The 18,372-nt window shown below is 38.4% G+C and overlaps 1 protein-coding gene across 1 annotated transcript in view; it reads left to right on the top strand.

The window, feature by feature from the left end:
• Positions 801 to 18,372, top strand: part of LOC110270298 — a 28,975-nt gene continuing 11,403 nt past the window's right edge. The window contains exon 1 of the mRNA XM_021119277.1: positions 801 to 1,390. Within this exon, the coding sequence (XP_020974936.1) occupies positions 837 to 1,390 (554 nt within the window). The 5' untranslated portion in view covers positions 801 to 836. The remainder of the gene's footprint in view (positions 1,391 to 18,372) is intronic.

An 18,372-nucleotide genomic window follows, 5' to 3' on the forward strand; every position in this document is an offset into this window, starting at 1 on the left:
GTGAAAATCCGACTAACATTCCAGCTTCTCAGTTAGGAAGTGCAACTGGAATCGCTTGTAAAAGGAAAGTTGCTAAGAATGCTCTTGGAAGTAGAACTAATGTAGGATGGGAGCACAGAATATCTGTTGGAGAAGATGAAAAGAAGATACAATGTAAATAGTGTCATAAGACTTTTTTAGGAGGAGTTTATAGATTGAAACACCACCTAGCAGGAACTCAAAAAGATGTTGGGGCTTGTACAACTGTTAGTGATGAAGTTAAGAAGCTAATGTGGGATGTTGTGAGTGGGTTGCAAGTGAATTTGATGAAGAAAACAAACATGGGTGGGGCAAGCCCAGGAGAAGCTACTAAAGAAGTTGACACTACCGGTGAAAAAAGAAAGGGAAAAGAACTAAATGGCAACATATTTAAGAAAACATGCATTAGTACTCAAACAACAATCAACAATATATTTAAGAAGAATTTGAGAGAGGAAGTATGTTTAGAGATTAGTACTCTTTTCCACAATAATGGCATCCCCTTTAATGTTTCAAGGAGCAAGGAATACAGTAGAATATTTGAGAAAGCTATAAGATACGGACAAGAATTCAAGCCACCATCCTACCATGAATTAAGGGTGCCTCTTTTGAAGAAACACGTGGAGCTTGTTCAACAATCACTAGAGGAACATAGAGAATATTGGAAGCAGGTTGGTTGCACAATAATGATTGATGGTTGGACAGATAAGAGAAGATGAACCATCCTAAATTTTTTTGTTAATAGTCCTAAATGGACTATTTTTTTGAAATCCATTGATGCCTCTCACATTACTAAGACAGATGATAAAATCTTTAAAATGATAGATGATGTGGTTGAAGAGGTTGGTGAAGAAAATGTCATCCAAGTTGTCACCGACAATGCGGCTAACTACAAAGCTGCAGGAGAAATGCTAATGAAAAAGAGGAAAAAGTTGTTTTGGACGCCTTGTGCAGCACATTGCATTGATTTAATGTTAGAAGACTTGGAAAAAAAAGTAACACTTCACAAGGACACAATTTATAAAGGTAGAAAGATTACTACTTACATATATCCTAGAACTGCTCTTATTGCACTACTACACATCCACACTAAGGGAAAAGATTTGGTGAGGCCGGGTATGACCCATTTTGTAACTTCTTACCTTACTTTGGGATGTCTCAATGACAACAAAGGTTCCTTAATAAGAATGTTTCTTTCTGATCAATGGACTTCTAGTAAATTTGCAAAGACAAAAGATGGAAATATAATTGCAAGTGTGGTGTTAGATAAGGTATTTTGGAAGGAAGTCGTAATTTGCTTGAGGGCTGCCTACCCTCTTCTTCATGTGCTTCGTATGGTGGATTCAGAAGAAAAGCCGGCAATGGAATTTATTTATGATGAGTTTGGAAAACTCCAATTTAATTTTGATGATGAACAAATGTTATTGAAATATTTAATTACAAAATTATTAATTTGATTTTCATTAAACATGTGTTAATTAATAATTTTGTGATGCAGTTTTTGATTGGGCCGAAAATGAGATTCTGGTGCAAGCCCAATTCAGCCTTGGTATTAAATTATTGTGATCATAGTAGCTGAAACCATTGGGCCGAAAATAAAAAATTCTGGTGCAAGCCCAAATCAAAATTGCATTCAGCCTTGATTAATGTTTCTTTAGTTATGAGGCAGAATTGATTGTTATGTGGGCCAGAATAAGTTTCAATGCTCCAAGCCCAAAATTGTTTCTCATGCTTGATCCGAAAACAATTCATCAGGAAAGCAAATGTTATCATTTGCCATATGTCTTCTAACGGATCTCAAAGCTTGCCACATGATGGATTTCAAATTCACTCAATTATCATTAATAGCATGGGAACTATGAGAGAGATTATGAGTGACATGATTGATTTACTTTGTGCAGCACGCCACTCAAGCTAGGGAAGTAAAAGTTACTTTTTCTACCTAATGGTTTAACTTCATTTAATTACTTCTCTCTCATTTGTTTCTTCTCTCTCATTCATTCTTTCTTCTCTTTTCGGACAATACCTAGCAAACCATGAAAGCAAAAATGAGCTACCGAAATGAAAGAAGAACACTCTACAAGACCATCACAATGATGGCAAGAAAACATAACAAAATAAAAGTATGCTGTGGCTAAGATTTTCACCAAAAATGGTAAGATTTGGTGAGGTAATCTCGAGTTCTTCATACTCAAAAAGAAAGAAGAAGATTCGGCCAGCAAGGTAGAGATTCTTGGAGGCATGGCTTGTCTTTGATTCTGCTCAACCACCACAGGAAGTAGCTAGAGTGGCAAAGTGATGGAAGAGGCAGAGATTGGAGCAGAAGAAGCCATCATCATCATGAAGCATCAAGGGCCAGAAATCCATCTTGGAGAGCAAGCCAAGGATGGAGCACTCAGATTGATGAAGGGTGCTGACCAAGGAAGGACTAGAGGTAATTACATGTTGGGTTTTGCATGGTTATCTCTTCTCTCTCTGTGTGGCCGAACCGAATATGTTTCTTGGAGAAGAAGAAGTTGGCTTGGTTTTTTTTTTTTTGGCTTCAAAAGAGGAGGCTTCCCTCTTCTATAAAAAGAGAGAACAGCCATTGTTTGGAGCAAGGAGAAAGTTTGAGAGTGCAAGACACAGAATTCTCAGAGCTACCTAAGCTAACATTTTTCTCTTCTCCTTCAATGTATTATGTTTTGTAATTTTTCTGTTTAATTTTGTCATGTCTTGAGTCTCATGGAAAAAGGCAAACAGTGAGGTTTGTATGAAAAAGTCATAGAGCGGAAAAAGGCAGAGAGTGCAAAATTAAAAGAAAAAGCCATAGATGTCTGATGAGCGGATAATTTATACGCGTTTTGGCATTATTTTTAGTATGTTTTAGTATATTTTAATTAGTTTTTATTATATTTTTATTAGTTTTTAAATAAAAATCATATTTCTGGACTTTACTATGAGTTTGTGTGTTTTTCTGTGATTTCAGGTATTTTCTGGCTGAAATTGAGGGACCTGAGCAAAAATCTGATTAAGAGGCAGAAAAAGGACTGCAGATGCTATTGGATTCTGACCTCCTTGCACTCAAAGTGGATTTTCTGGAGCTACAGAAGCCCAATTGGTGCGCTCTCAATTGCGTTGGAAAGTAGACATCCTGGGCTTTCCAGTAATATATAATAGTCTATACTTTGCCCGAGATTTGATGGCCCAAATAGGTGTTCTAAGTCAGCTCAAGAATTCTGGCGTTTAACTCCAGAACTGGCACAAAAGCTGGAGTTAAACGCCCAAACTGGCACAAAAGCTGGCGTTTAACTCCAAGAAAAGTCTCTACACATGGAAGCTTCATTGCTCAGCCCAAGCACACACCAAGTGGGCCCGGAAGAAGATTTCTGCATTAATTACTGATTTCTGTAAACCCTAGGCTACTAGTTCTCTATAAATAGGACCTTATACTATTGTATTTTCATCTTTGATAAGTCTTATGCTATCTTAGACACGTTTAGAGGCTGGCCATTCGGCCATGTCTAGACCTTGTTCTTATGTATTTTCAACGGTGGAGTTTCTACACACCATAGATTAAGGTGTGGAGCTCTGCTGTTCTTCATGAATTAATACAAAGTACTATTATTTTTCTATTCAACTCAAGTCTGTTTCTTCTCCAAGATATTCATTCGTTCTTCAACTTGATGAATGTGATGATCCGTGACACTTATCATCATTCTCACCTATGAACATGTGCCTGACAACCACCTCTGTTCTACTAGCAATGGCTTGAATGCGTATCTCTTGGGTTTCTAATCTAAGATTGGAACCTTCGTGGTATAGGCTAGAATTATGGCGGCCATTCCTGAGATCCGGAACGTCTAAACCTTGTCTGTGGTATTCTGAGTAGGATCTGGGAAGGGATGACTGTGACGAGCTTCAAACTCGCGATTGTGGGGCGTGTGACAGACCCAAAAGGATCAATGGATCCTATTCCGACATGATCGAGAATCGATAGATGATTAGCCGTGTGGTGACAGCGCATTTGGAACGTTTTCACTGAGAGGACGGGAAGTAGCCATTGACAACGGTGATGCCCAACATAAAGCTTGCCATGGAAAGGAGTATGAATGATTGGAAGAAGGCAATAGGAAAGCAGAGGTTCAGGAGGAACAAAGCATCTTCATACGCTTATCTGAAATTCCAACCAAAGAATTACATAAGTATCTCTATCTTTATTTTATGTTTTATTTATCTTTTAATTACCAATTCTCCATCACCATCTGAATTCACCTGACTGAGATTTACAAGGTGACCATAGCTTGCTTCAAGCCGACAGTCTCCGTGGGATCGACCCTTACTCACGTAAGGTATTACTTGGATGACCCAGTGCACTTGCTGGTTAGTTGTGTGGAATTGTGACAAAGTGTGATTCATGTTTAAGAGCTTCAAGTCCTTTGGTGCCATTGTTGATGATCACAATTTCGCATACCAAGTTTTTGGCGCCGTTGCCGGGGATTGTTCGAGTTTGGACAACTGACGGTTCATCTTGTTGCTTAGATTAGGTACTTTTCAGAATTTTTAGGAATGAATTCTAGAGTTTCAAGATGATGTTCTTATCATCACAAAAGCTGATTGATTCTCATCAATTTAGCTATTGAATGTAATGTCCTGCTGAGGCTTGGCCAAACATGTCTAATCTTTTTAGACTGAAGCTTTAGACTAACATTGCATGATTCCTGGAATTCTTATTAAAAGTTTTGATTCTCTTTATTTTCTTTTCCATATAAGTTTCGAAAATCACAAAAAAATTTATAAAATCATAAAAAAAATTTATGTTTCTTGTTTGAGTCTAGTATCAATTTTTAAGTTTGGTGTCAATTGCATTCTTCTTGCATTTTTCGAAAACATGCAATATGTTCTTCATTAATCTTCAAGTTGTTCTTGATGATTTCATTGCTCTGATCTTTAAATTCGCTTGTTTTGTGTGTTTTGTTATTTCTCATGTGCATTCTCAATTTGTTAGTGTCTCCTATATGAAAATTTTTAAGTTTGGTGTCCTGCATGCATTGTTCATTTGATCTTAGTTGCATTTTTTGTTATTTCTCATCATTAAAAATTCAAAAATATTTTCAAAACTATGTATTTTCAAGTCAATAATACAGAGAATTGAAGATTCAGAATATTCAGCAGAGGAATCAAATAGAAAAAGCTGGGCATTCAAAACGCCCAGTGAAGAAGGAAAACTGGCGTTTAAACGCCAGCCAGGGTACCTGACTGGGCGTTTAACGCCCAAAAAGGTAGCATTCTGGGCGTTAAACGCCATAATGGATGCCATTCTAGACGTTTAACGCCAGGATGACACAAGAGGGAAGATTTTGTTTTTAATTCAAATTTTTTTCAAATCTTCATATTTTTTTTCAAAATCAAATCTTTTTCAAATCATATCTTTTCAATCATATCTCTTCAAAATCAATTTATTTCCATTTTTTATTTTATTATTATTTTCGAAAATCCTTGATATAATTAAAGATTTACTTCAAAATTTTCAAGTTGTTACTTGCCTATTAAGAAAGGATCAAACTTTAAATTTTAGAATCATATCTTTTAATTTCTTGTTAGTCAAGTAATCAACTTTAATTTAAAAAAAAAACTTTCTTTTTCTAAATTGATTTTCAGTCATATCTTTTCAATCATATCTTTTCAATTACATCTTTTTCAAAATTAATTTTCAATCATATCTTTTTAATTTCTAATTTCAAAATCTTTTTCAAAAATCACTTTATTTCTTTTCCAATCTAAATTTTCGAAAATATCAATCAAATTTTCAAATTTCTTTTAATTATTTCAAAATCTTTTTAATTTATTTTTGAAAATTCTTCCCCTCTTCTCACATCCTTCTATTTAAAGGACTAACACTCCTCCTCAAGGTACAATTCGAACTCCCTCCTTCTTTATATGTTCGAATTTTATTCTATCTACCTCCTCCTTCTATTCTTTTCCTCTGACACCTCAAGGAATCTCTATACTGTGACATAGAGGATTCTCTACTTTCTTATTCTCTTCTCTTTCATATGAGCAGGAACAAAGATAAAGGCATACTTGTTCAAGCTGATCCTGAACCTGAAAGGTGTGACACTGTCAAGACCAATGGGGTTGACCCTGAAGTCTACAGACTTATGCTTTTTCCTTTTGCTGTAAGAGACAGAGCTAGGACATGGTTGGATTCACAACCTAAAGAAAGCCTGAACTCTTGGGAAAAGCTAGTTAATGACTTCTTGGCAAAGTTCTTTCCACCTCAAAAATTGAGCAAGCTTAGAGTGGAAGTCCAAACCTTCAGACAGAAGGAAGGTGAATCCCTCTATGAAACTTGGGAAAGATACAAGCAACTGATCAGAAGATACCCTTCTGACATGCTTTCAGAATGGAGCATCATAGGTATTTTCTATGATGGTCTGTCTAAACTATCCAAGATGTCATTGGATAGCTCTGCTGGAGGATCTCTTCATCTGAAGAAGACGCCTGCAGAAGCTTAGGAACTCATTGAAATGGTTGCAAATAACCAATTCATGTACACTTCTGAAAGGAATCCTGTGAATAATGGGACAAATCAGAAGAAAGGAGTTCTTGAAATTGATACTCTGAATGCCATATTGGCTCAGAATAAAATATTGACCCAACAAGTCAATATGATTTCTCAGAGTCTGTCTGGAATGCAAGCAGCAACAGGCAGTGCTAAGGAAGCTTCCTCTGAAGAAGAAGCTTATGATCCTGAGAACCCAGGAATGGAAGAGGTGAATTATATGGGAGAACCCTATGGAAATACCTATAATCCTTCATGGAAAAATCATCTAAATATCTCATGGAAGGATCAACAGAGACCTCAACAAGGTTTCAATAACAATAATGATGGAAGAAACAGGTTTAGCAATAGCAAGCCTTTTCCATCATCTTCTCAGCAACAGACAGAGAATTCTAAGCAGAGCCACTCTGGCTTAGCAATCATTGTCTCTGATCTAATTAAAACCACTCAAAGTTTCATGACTGAAACAAGGTCCTCCATTAGAAATTTGAAGGCACAAGTGGGTCAGCTGAGTAAGAAAATTACTGAACTCCCTCCTAGTACTCTCCCAAGCAATACAGAAGAGAATCCAAAAAGAGAGTGCAAGGCCATAACCACAACCCACATGGCCGAACCTGGAGAGGAGGAAGAGGCAGTGATCTCTACTGAGGAAGACCTCAATGGACGTCCACTGACCTCCATGGAGTTCCGTAAAGAGGAACCATGGGAATCTGAGGCTCACACTGAGACCATAGAGATTCTAGTAAATTTACTTTTGCCATTAATGAGCTCTGATGAGTATTCCTCCTCTGAAGAGGATGAAGATATTACTGAAGAGCAAGTTGCTAAGTACCTTGGAGCAATCATGAAGCTAAATGCCAAGTTGTTTGGTAATGAGACTTGGGAGGATGAACCTCCATTGCTCATCAAAGAACTGGATGACTTGACTAGGCAGAGATTACCTCTGAAGAGACAAGATCCTGGAAAGTTCTCAATCCCTTGTACCATAGGCACCATGACCTTTGAGAAGGCTCTGTGTGACCTGGGGTCAAGTATAAACCTTATGCCTCTCTCTGTAATGAAGAAGCTAAGGATCATTGAGGTACAAGCTGCAAGAATCTCACTGGAGATGGCAGACAATTCAAAGAAATAGGCTTATGGACTTGTAGAGGATGTCTTGGTAAAGGTTGAAGGCCACTACATCCCTGCTGACTTCATAATCCTAGAGACTGGGAAGTGTATGGAGTAATCTATCACCCTTGGCAGACCCTTCCTAGCCACAGCAAAAGCTGTGATTGATGTTGACAGAGGAGAATTGATCATTCAAGTGAATGGAGACTCCCTTGTGTTTAAAGCTCAAGGATATCCCTCTGTCACCATGGAGAGGAAGCATGAAGAGCTTCTCTCAATACAGAGTCAAACAGAGCCCCCACAGTCAAACTCTAAGTTTGGTGTTGTGAGGCCACAACCAAAATTTAAGTTTGGTGTTGAACCCCCACATTCAAACTCTAAGTTTGGTGTTGGGAGGTTCCAACATTGCTCTGAATATCTGTAAAGCTCCATGAGAGCCACTGTCAAGCTATTGACATTAAAGAAACGCTTGTTGGGAGGCAACCCAATTTTTACTTATCTATATTTTCTTTTGTTATTTTATGTTTTTTATAGGTTGATGATCATGTGAAGTCACAAAAATAATTGAAAAAGCAAAAACAGAAGAAAAAACAGAATGAAAAATAGAACACCCTGGAGGAGAAACTTACTGGTGTTTAAACGCCAGTAAGGGTAGCAGAATGGGCGTTAAACGCCCAGTCTGGCACCATTCTGGGCGTTTAACGCCAGAAATGGGCACCAGACTAGCGTTTAACGCCAAGAATGGGCAAGAAGCTGGCGTTAAACGCCAGAAATGGGCAGCAGCCTGGCGTTTAACGCCAGGATTGGCAGCAAGGGGCGTTTTGCACGCCACATGGTGCAAGGATGAGAAATCCTTGACACCTCAGGATATGTGGACCCCACAGGATCCCCACCTACCCCACCTCTCTCTCTTCTTCACCCATTCACCAATCACCTCAATACCTCTTCCCCAAAAACCCCTCACCTATCAAACCCCACCATTCTCTTCACTACTCACATCCATCCTTCATAAAACCCCACCTACCTCACCATTCAAATTCAAACCACTTTTCCACCCAAACTCATCCATAATGGCCGAACCATACCCCCCCTCTCCACTTCTATATAAACCCATCTTCACTCCTTCATTTTCACACAACCTAACCACTACTTCTCCCCCTTGGCCGAAACACAAAGCCCCATCCATCTCCTCTATTTCTTCTTCTACTCTCTTCTTTCTTCTTTTGCTCGAAGACAAGCAACCTTCTAAGTTTGGTATGATAAAAGCTAAAGCTTTTTTGTTTTTCCATAACCATTAATGGCACCAAAGGCTGGAGAAACCTCTAGAAAGAGGAAAGGGAAGGCAAAAGCTTCCACCTTCGAGTCATGGGAGATGGAGAGATTCCTCTCAAGGGTGCATCAAGACCACTTCTATGAAGTTGTGGCCAAGAAGAAGGTGATCCCCGAGGTCCCTTTTAAGCTCAAAAAGGGCGAATATCTAGAGATCCGACATGAGATCTGAAGAAGAGATTGGGAAGTTCTTACCAATCCCATTCAACAAGTCGGAATCTTAATGGTTCAAGAGTTTTATGCCAATGCATGGATCACCAAGAACCATGATCAAAGTGTGAACCTGGACCCCAAGAATTGGCTTACAATGGTCTGAGGGAAATACTTAGACTTTAGTCCGGAAAATGTAAGGTTGGCATTCAACTTGCCCATGATGCAAGGAGATGCAGACCCATACACTAGAAGGGTCAACTTTGATCAAAGGTTGGACCAAGTCCTCATGGACATCTGTGAAGAGGGCGCTCAATGGAAGAGAGATTCAAGAGGGAAGCCGGTTCAACTAAGAAGGCATGACCTCAAGCCCGTGGCTAGGGGATGGTTGGAGTTCATCCAACGCTCAATCATTCCTACTAGCAACCGATCTGAAGTTATATCCCAAGAACTCTACAAGGTGGCGGACAAGTCCTCCACTGTGGCAAGGTTAGCCTTCCCTCATCTTATTTGTCACCTCTGCAATTCAGCTGGAATTGACAAAGAGAAAGATATCATCATTGATGAGGACAAGCCCATCACTAAGAAAAGGATGGAGCAAACAAGAGATCCCACTCATGGACAAGAGCATGAGGAATTTCTTCATTATGAAATCCCTGAGATGCCTCAAGGGATGCATTTTCCTTCACAAAACTATTGGGAGCAAATCAACACCTCCCTAGGAGAATTAAGTTCCAATATGGGACAACTAAGGGTGGAGCACCAAGAGCATTCCATCCTCCTCCATGAAATTAGAGAAGACCAAAGAACCATGAGAGACGAGCAACAAAGGCAAGGAAGAGACATTGAGGAGCTCAAGCACTCCATAAGATCTTCAAGAGGAAGAACAAGCCGCCATCACTAAGGTGGACCCGCTCTTTAATTTTCTTGTTCTTTATTTTCCTGTTTTTCGAATTTTTATGCTTATGTTTATCTATGTTTGTGTCTTTATTACATGATCATTAGTGTCTATACCATGAAGCTATGAAAATGAATCCATCACCTTTCTTAAAAGAAAATTTTTTTAATTGAAAAAGAAAAAGAAGTGCATGAATTTCAAATTTTAAAACAGTTTAATTATTTTGATGTGGTGGCAATGCTATTGTTTTTCTGAATGAATGCGTGAACAGTGCATATTTTTGAATTTGTTGATTCATGAATGTTAAAATTGTTGGCTCTTGAAAGAATGATGAGAAAAGGAGAAATGTTATCTGATGATCTGAAAAATCATAAAAGTGATTCTTGAAGCAAGAAAAAGCAGTGAAAAGCTTCCAGAAAAAAAAGGATATATGCGAAAAAAAAAAGAAAGAGAAAAGAAAAAGAAAAGCAAGCAGAAAAAGGCAATACCCCTTTAAACCAAAAGGCAAGGGTGATAAAAAGGATCCAAGGCTTTCAGCATCAGTGGATAGGAAGGCCCACAGGAATAAAATTCTGGCCTAAGCGGCTCAACCAAGCTGTCCCTAACCATGTGCTTGTGGCGTGAAGGTGTCAAGTGAAAACTTGAGACTGAGCGGTTAAAGTCGTNNNTTAAGCTCAAGAAAATGCATAAAACAACTAAAACTAACAGAAAAATGCTAGTAAAACTAGCCTAAGATGCCTTGGCATCACTGATCTTAATAGATGTTTTTGGAATTCATTGTATATTCTCTTCTTTTTATCTTATTTGATTTTCAGTTGCTTGGGGACAAGCAATAATTTAAGTTTGGTGTTGTGATGAGCGAATAATTTATACGCTTTTTGGCATTGTTTTTAGTATGTTTTTAGTATATTTTAATTAGTTTTTATTATATTTTTATTAGATTTTAAATAAAAATCATATTTCTGGACTTTACTATGAGTTTGTGTGTTTTTCTGTGATTTCAGGTATTTTCTGGCTGAAATTGAGGGACCTGAGCAAAAATCTGATTCAGAGGCTGAAAAAGGATTGCAGATGCTGTTGAATTCTGACCTCCCTGCACTCAAAGTAGATTTTCTGGAGCTACAGAAGCCTAATAGGTACGCTTTCAATTGCGTTAGAAAGTAGACATCCTGGGCTTTCCAGCAATATATAATAGTTCATACTTTGCCTGATATTTGATGGCCCAAACAGGCGTTCTAAGTCAGCTCAAGAATTTTGGCGTTTAACTCCAGAACTGGCACAAAAGCCTCCAAGATATTCATTCGTTCTTCAACTTGATGAATGTGATGATCTGTGACACTCATCATCATTCTCACCTATGAACATGTGCCTGACAACCACCTCTGTTCTACTAGCAATGGCTTGAATGCGTATCTCTTGGGTTTCTAATCTAAGATTGGAACCTTCGTGGTATAGGCTAGAATTATGGCGGCCATTCCTGAGATCCGGAACGTCTAAACCATGTCTGTGGTATTCTGAGTAGGATCTAGGAAGGGATGACTGTGACGAGCTTCAAACTCGCGATTGTGGGGTGTGTGACAGATGCAAAAGGATCAATGGATCCTATTCCGACATGATCGAGAACCGACAGATGATTAGCCGTGCGGTGACAGCGTATTTGGAACGTTTTCACTGAGAGGACGGGAAGTAGCCATTGACAACGGTGATGCCCAACATAATGCTTACCATGGAAAGGAGTATGAATGATTGGAAGAAGGCAATAGGAAAGCAGAGGTTCAGGAGGAACAAAGCATCTTCATACGCTTATCTGAAATTCCAACCAAAGAATTATATAAGTATCTCTATCTTTATTTTATGTTTTATTTATCTTTTAATTATCAATTCTCCATCACCATCTGAATTCGCCTGACTGAGATTTACAAGGTGACCATAGCTTGCTTCAAACCGACAGTCTCCGTGGGATTGACCCTTACTCACGTAAGGTATTACTTGGACGACCCAGTGCACTTGCTGGTTAGTTGTGTGGAATTGTGACAAAGTGTGATTCACGTTTAAGAGCTCCAAGTCCTTTGGCGCCATTGTTGATGATCACAATTTCTCATACCAATGTCCTTAGAGTTCATTTGTTCATCTATGTTATGTTTCATGATTCTGTGGGAATCCCCTTGTAAGTTGGGTTAGCACTTTACAGATTGTAATCAGGAAGATTATAGTGAAATTCCATCATGTTTGTGATGGAGACTGGATGTAGGCTGCACTGCACTTAGCAGCTGAACCAGGATATATCTGGGTGTAACTTTCTCTCTTCTCTTCTCCATTTTTGTTCTGACTGCACAGGAGCTAAAACCGAAAAATATCTCGTGTCAAGTGACGAGACAAAAAGAAAAGTCTCGTGGCTGGGGACGAGACAAAAGAAAAAGTCTCGTGGCTAGTCACGAGATAAAAAGACAAAAAGTTTCCAAAGTTGGTTTCAAAGGTCAGCAAGTATTATCAAGCAAAAGGGGGGCTAAGATTCAACCCCCCCTTCTCTTAGCCACTGATAACCATCAATTGGTATCAGAGCTTGGTCTCAAAGAGATCAAGCTTTGCAGCTTGGAGTAAAGATCCTCATGGCAGAAAATAGTGGCTCAAGTTTGGTGTCCTACAATCTGACCGAAGGACAATCAAGCAACAGACCCCCTCTTTTCAATGGAAAAAACTATACCTATTGGAAGGAGAGGATGAAGATATTTGTACAAGCAGTGGATTACAGACTTTGGAAGATCATCCTGGAAGGGCCTCAATATCCAACTGTTACAAGTGCCGAAGGAGTTGTTTCTCTTAAACCAGAAGCAAGTTGGACGGATGAAGATAGAAAAAAGGTGGAGCTTAACGCCAAAGCTATCAATCTGCTCAACTGTGCTATCAGCTTTGAGGAGTACCGATGGGTATCACGTTGCACAACAGCAAAGGAAATCTGGGATAAACTCCTAGTTACTCATGAAGGAACAACCATTGTGAAAAAGACCAGGATTGATATGTTAAACAGAGAGTATGAAATGTTTGCAATGAAGGAAGGAGAATCCATTGATGAGATGTTTGAACGCTTCAACACCATTATTGTTGGCTTGGATGCTATGGGAATCAAGTATCCTGAATCTGTGCTAGTGAGAAGAGTGTTGAGATGTCTCACAAAAGAGTGGGAAACAAAAGCTTTAATTATCTCTGAGAGTAGTGGTCTTGATTCTATGACTTATGATGATTTGAGAGGAAATTTACTTGCTTTTGAAAACACCTACTTAAAAAAAGATTCAAAAAAGAAAGGAATAGCTTGTTCTTCTGTCACTAACCCTCTGGATGATGAATCCAGTGATAACTCATCTGAAAATGAATTTGTGTTGTTTGCAAAAAATTCAGGAAAATGATGAAGCTCAAAGGCAAAGGCAGCAGCTCAAGGAAAATGAAGAAAGACCTTAGCAAAGTAACTTGTTACAATTGCAAGGAAATGGGGCATTTCAAATCTGATTATCCCAAGTTAAAGAAGGAAGATAAGCCAAAAAGAGGAAAGAAGAAGGGACTGATGGCTTCATGGGAAGATTTGGAAAATGACTCGGATGATGATGATGAAGAATCTGAGACCAAGTCACAACCTTGTCTCATGGCAGATCACATAGATCAGGTAGTCTTTCATAACCCTAACACTGAAGATCTTCATCTTATGATAGACCACCTTTCTGAAAAAATAAGATGTTTTCTGCTGGAAAATCAAGAACTTTAACAACAAATCACCATTCTTAAAGCTGAAAACAGTTTTCTTAAAGAAAAAGTGAGGGAGGCCGAAACTGCTTGTGATCTTGTTGAAGAAAATAAGCAGTTAAAAGCCCAAATTAAGAGCTGTGAAAGTGATCATTCCGTCCTTGCATATGTAGACTGTTTTAAAAGAAATGAAGAGTTGCTTAACGAAGTTAAGAGGCTTAAGGAAGACTTAGCCAAGTTCACTCAAAGTTATGAAAATCTGAATCAAATCTTGGCTAGTCAAAAACCTCTTTATGATAAGGCTGGGTTAGGGTTTTATAAATCTGCTGAAAAATCTCATTTTGAAAACTTTGCTTCATCCTCTAATGATACAAGGTTTCAAGATCCCACCTACTTTAACAAAACAGCAACTCCAAGATTTTGTAGACTATGTAATCGAAATGGACACTTTCCTATTCAATGTTTTTTTGGTGAAAGAATGATTGGTGATAAAGTTTGTAAAGTTATTTTTTTATTACAATGGCTTAGGACATAGGAGATGGTTTAACGTGAAAGGATCCAAGAAAATTTGGATACCTAAGGTCACTTGAGCTTGTTTTGTAGGTGTGCCTAGCATCTAAACGGAAAGAAAATATGTGGTATATGGATAGCGGATGCTCTAGGCACATGACCGGAAAGACAACCTTCTTCATAAAGCTTGATGAATATGATGGAGGACTTGTCACTTTCGGTGATAATGCAAAAGAAAAAATAGTGGCTGTTGGGAAAGTTGGTAAAAATTTTTCATCTTGTATAAATGATGTTCTTCTTCTACATGGTTTGAAACATAATTTACTTAGTGTTAGTCAATTATGTGATTTAGGCTTTGAGGTTATTTTTAGGAAGTTTGTTTGTTTAGTTGTTTGTGAGAAAACTGGGGATATTTTATTTGAAGCTAAAAGATGCAATAATGTGTATGGATTGACTCTTGAGGACCTAAAAGAACAAAATGTGACATGCTTTACATCTCTTGAATCTGAAAAATGGCTATGGCATAGAAAGTTGGGTCATGCAAGCATGTACCAAATTTCTAAGCTTGTTAAGAAAAATCTGGTTAGAGGAATTCCAAACATCAAATTTGATAAGGATCTTACTTGTGATGCTTGCCAATTGGGCAAACAAGTAAAATCCTCCTTTAAACCTAAAGATGGAATCTCAACCAAAAGGCCATTAGAGATGCTATATATTGATCTTTTTGGACCAACAAGAACTCAAAGTTTAGGAGGTAAACACTATGGTCTTGTAGTGGTAGATGATTACTCTAGATTTGGTTGGGTACTGTTCCTTGCTCATAAAAATGATGCTTTTCATGCCTTCTCCACTCTTTGCAAGAAAATTCAAAATGAAAAGGATTTAAAAATTGCCCATTTAAGAAGTGATCACGGAAGAGAATTTGAAAACCAAGACTTTGAAAAATTCTGTGATGACTTAGGAATTTCTCATAACTTTTCATGCCCTAGAACCCCCCAACAAAATGGGGTGGTTAAAAGAAGGAATAGGAGCCTTCAAGAGATGACTAGGGCTATGCTTTGTGGGAATGAGGTCCCTAAATTTTTATGGGCAGAAGCTGTGAATACAGCTTGTTACATTTTGAATAGGACAATTATTAGAAAAGGGTTGAAGAAAACCCCTTATGAGCTATGGAAAGGAACCCCTCCAAATCTTAAGCACTTTCATGTTTTTGGATGCAAATGCTTTGTACTTAACAATAAAGAAAACCTTGGAAAGTTTGATCCAAAATCCTATGAAGGAGTGTTTGTTGGATATTCCACCACAAGCAAGGCTTATAGAATTTATCTCAAAGAGCATAGAACCATAGAGGAATCCATACCCGTTACTTTTTGTGATTCTAACTTAATTCCCAGTGCTGTGATAGATAATGATTCAGATGGTGAAGAGGCTGGAACAAGTGAAGAAAATCCCAAATCTGCTCAAAACGAAGAATCTGCCAGTCCAGTTTTGTCTCGTCAGATTGGAGGAGATATTTCCGTTTTATCTCCTGAGCAGACACGAGAAACTGAAACAGTGAGACCACCAGAAACTCATCAAAGCTCAACACCACTTCGGAAGCCTAGAGAATGGAAGTCTATGAGGGGTTATCCTCATGACTTCATAATTGGTGATTGGTGCACGAATTGTGAATCACACTTTTCACAACTCGTACCACTGACCGGCAAGTGCACTGGGTCGTCCAAGTAATACCTCACGTGAGTAAGGGTCGAATCCCTTTTGATCCTTTTCTGGCGCTGGACGCTAGAATTGGGCAGAGAACTGGCGTTGAACGCCAGTTTACGTCATCTATCCTTGTGCAAAGTATGGATTATTATATATTGCTGGAAAGCCCTGGATGTCTACTTTCCAACGCAATTGAAAGCACGCCATTTCGAGTTCTGTAGCTCCAGAAAATCCACTTTGAGTGCAGGGAGGTCAGAATCCAACAGCATCAGCAGTCCTTTTTCAGCCTGAATCAGATTTTTGCTCAGCCTGAAATTACAGAAAAACACACAACTCATAGTAAAGTCCAGAAATATGAATTTTTCCTAAAAACTAATGAAAATAAACTAAAAACTAACTAAAACATACTAAAAGCTATATGAAATTAACCCCAAAAAGCGTATAAAATATCCGCTCATCACAACACCAAATTTAAACTGTTGCTTGTCCTCAAGCAACTAGACAAATAAAATAGGAGACTAATAGGTTGAGAATAAATAATATTTCAGAGTTTTTGAGTGAAGCTCAGATTCTAATTAGATGAGCGAGACTAGTAGCTTTTTGCTTCTGAACAGTTTTGGCATCTCACTTTATCCATTGAAGCTCAGAGTGATTGGCATCTATAGGAACTTAGAATTCAAATAGTGTTATTGATTCTCCTATTTCAGTGTGATGATTCTTGAACACAGCTATTTTATGATTCTTGGCCGTGGCCCTAAGCACTTTGTTTTCCAGTATTACCACCGGATACATAAATGCCACAGACACATAATTGGGTGAACCTTTTCAGATTGTGGCTCAGCTTTGCTAAAGCCCCCAATTAGAGGTGTCCAGGGTTCTTAAGCACACTCTTCTTTTTGCTTTGGACCTTGACTTTAACCGCTCAGTCTCAAGTTCTCACTTGACACCTACACGCCACAAGCACATGGTTAGGGACAGCTTGGTTTAGCCGCTTAGACCAGGATTTTATTCCTTTAGGCCCTCCTATCCACTGATGCTCAAAGCCTTGGGATCCTTTTTATTTGCCCTTACCTTTTGGTTTTAAGGGTTATTGGCTTTTTGCTCTTGCCTCTTGGTTTTAAGAGCTTTTGGCTTTTTCTGCTTGCCTTTTCTTTTTCTTTCTATTATTTTTTTTCGCCTATTTTATTATATATAAATATATTTTTTTTTTCTGCAAGCTTTGTTCTTTGCTGCTTTTTCTTGCTTCAAGAATCATTTTTATGATTTTTCAGATTATCAATAACATGTCTCATGTTCATCATTCTTTCAAGAGCCAACATATTTAACAGTCTTAAACAACAAATTCAAAAGACATATGCACTGTTCAAGCATTCATTTAGAAGACAGAAAGCATTGCCACCACATGTTACTAATTAGAATTTTTCTTATTAAAAACTCGAAATTTTATTGCCTCTTATTCAAAAGATCTACTATTTTATTCATGTTTGCTGATGATGAGAAAAATAGACTATAACTTAATTGGGGATAAAATCAAAATAGACACTAATTACGACTAATGATCATGTAATGAAGACACAAACATAGATAAGCACTTAACATAGAGAAAACGAAAAACAGAGAAAGTAAGAACAAGGAACGAGTCCACCTTAGTGATGATGGCATTTTCTTCTTGAGGAACCAATGATGTTCTTGAGCTCTTTTATGTCTCTTCCTTGCCTTTGTGGCTTGATTCCTAGTGATTTTTGGTATTTCTATCCTCAGTTGCTTCCAATAATTATGTGGAGGGAAGTGCATCCCCTGAGGTATCTCAGGGATCTCTTGATTTGCAGCCACATGTTCTACCACTGAGCTATAGATCCTTCACATATTTGTTTTACCACACCAAACTTAGAATGTTTCTCGCCCTCGAGCAAAAGAAGAAGGAATAGATAAAGAAGAAGATGTGAAAAAAAACTAGGATTATAAGGAGGGAAGGTGGGGATCCTGTGGGGTCCACAGATCTTGAAATGATCCTGTGAGGTCCACAGATCTTGAGGTGTCAAGGCATTTACATCCCTGCACCAATTTAGGCATGCAAAATGCCCTTGCACACAACTCTGGGCGTTCAGCGCCAGGTTGGTGCCCATTTTGGGCGTTCAACACCCATTTACTAGCCATTTCTGGCGTTGAACGCCAAAACCATGCTTGTTCTGGGCGTTCAGTGCCAGGATGTTGCCCATTTTGGGCATTCAGCGCCAGAACAATGCTCTGTTCTGGCGTTGAACGCCAGACAGGTGCTTCCTCCAGGGTGTGATTTTTCTTCTGCTGTTTTTGATTCCGTTTTCAATTTTTATATTTATTTTGTGACTCCACATGATCATGAACCTAAGAAAAC

This window comes from Arachis ipaensis, chromosome B03, assembly GCF_000816755.2.
Source record: "Arachis ipaensis cultivar K30076 chromosome B03, Araip1.1, whole genome shotgun sequence".
NCBI classification, from domain to species: Eukaryota; Viridiplantae; Streptophyta; class Magnoliopsida; order Fabales; family Fabaceae; genus Arachis; species Arachis ipaensis.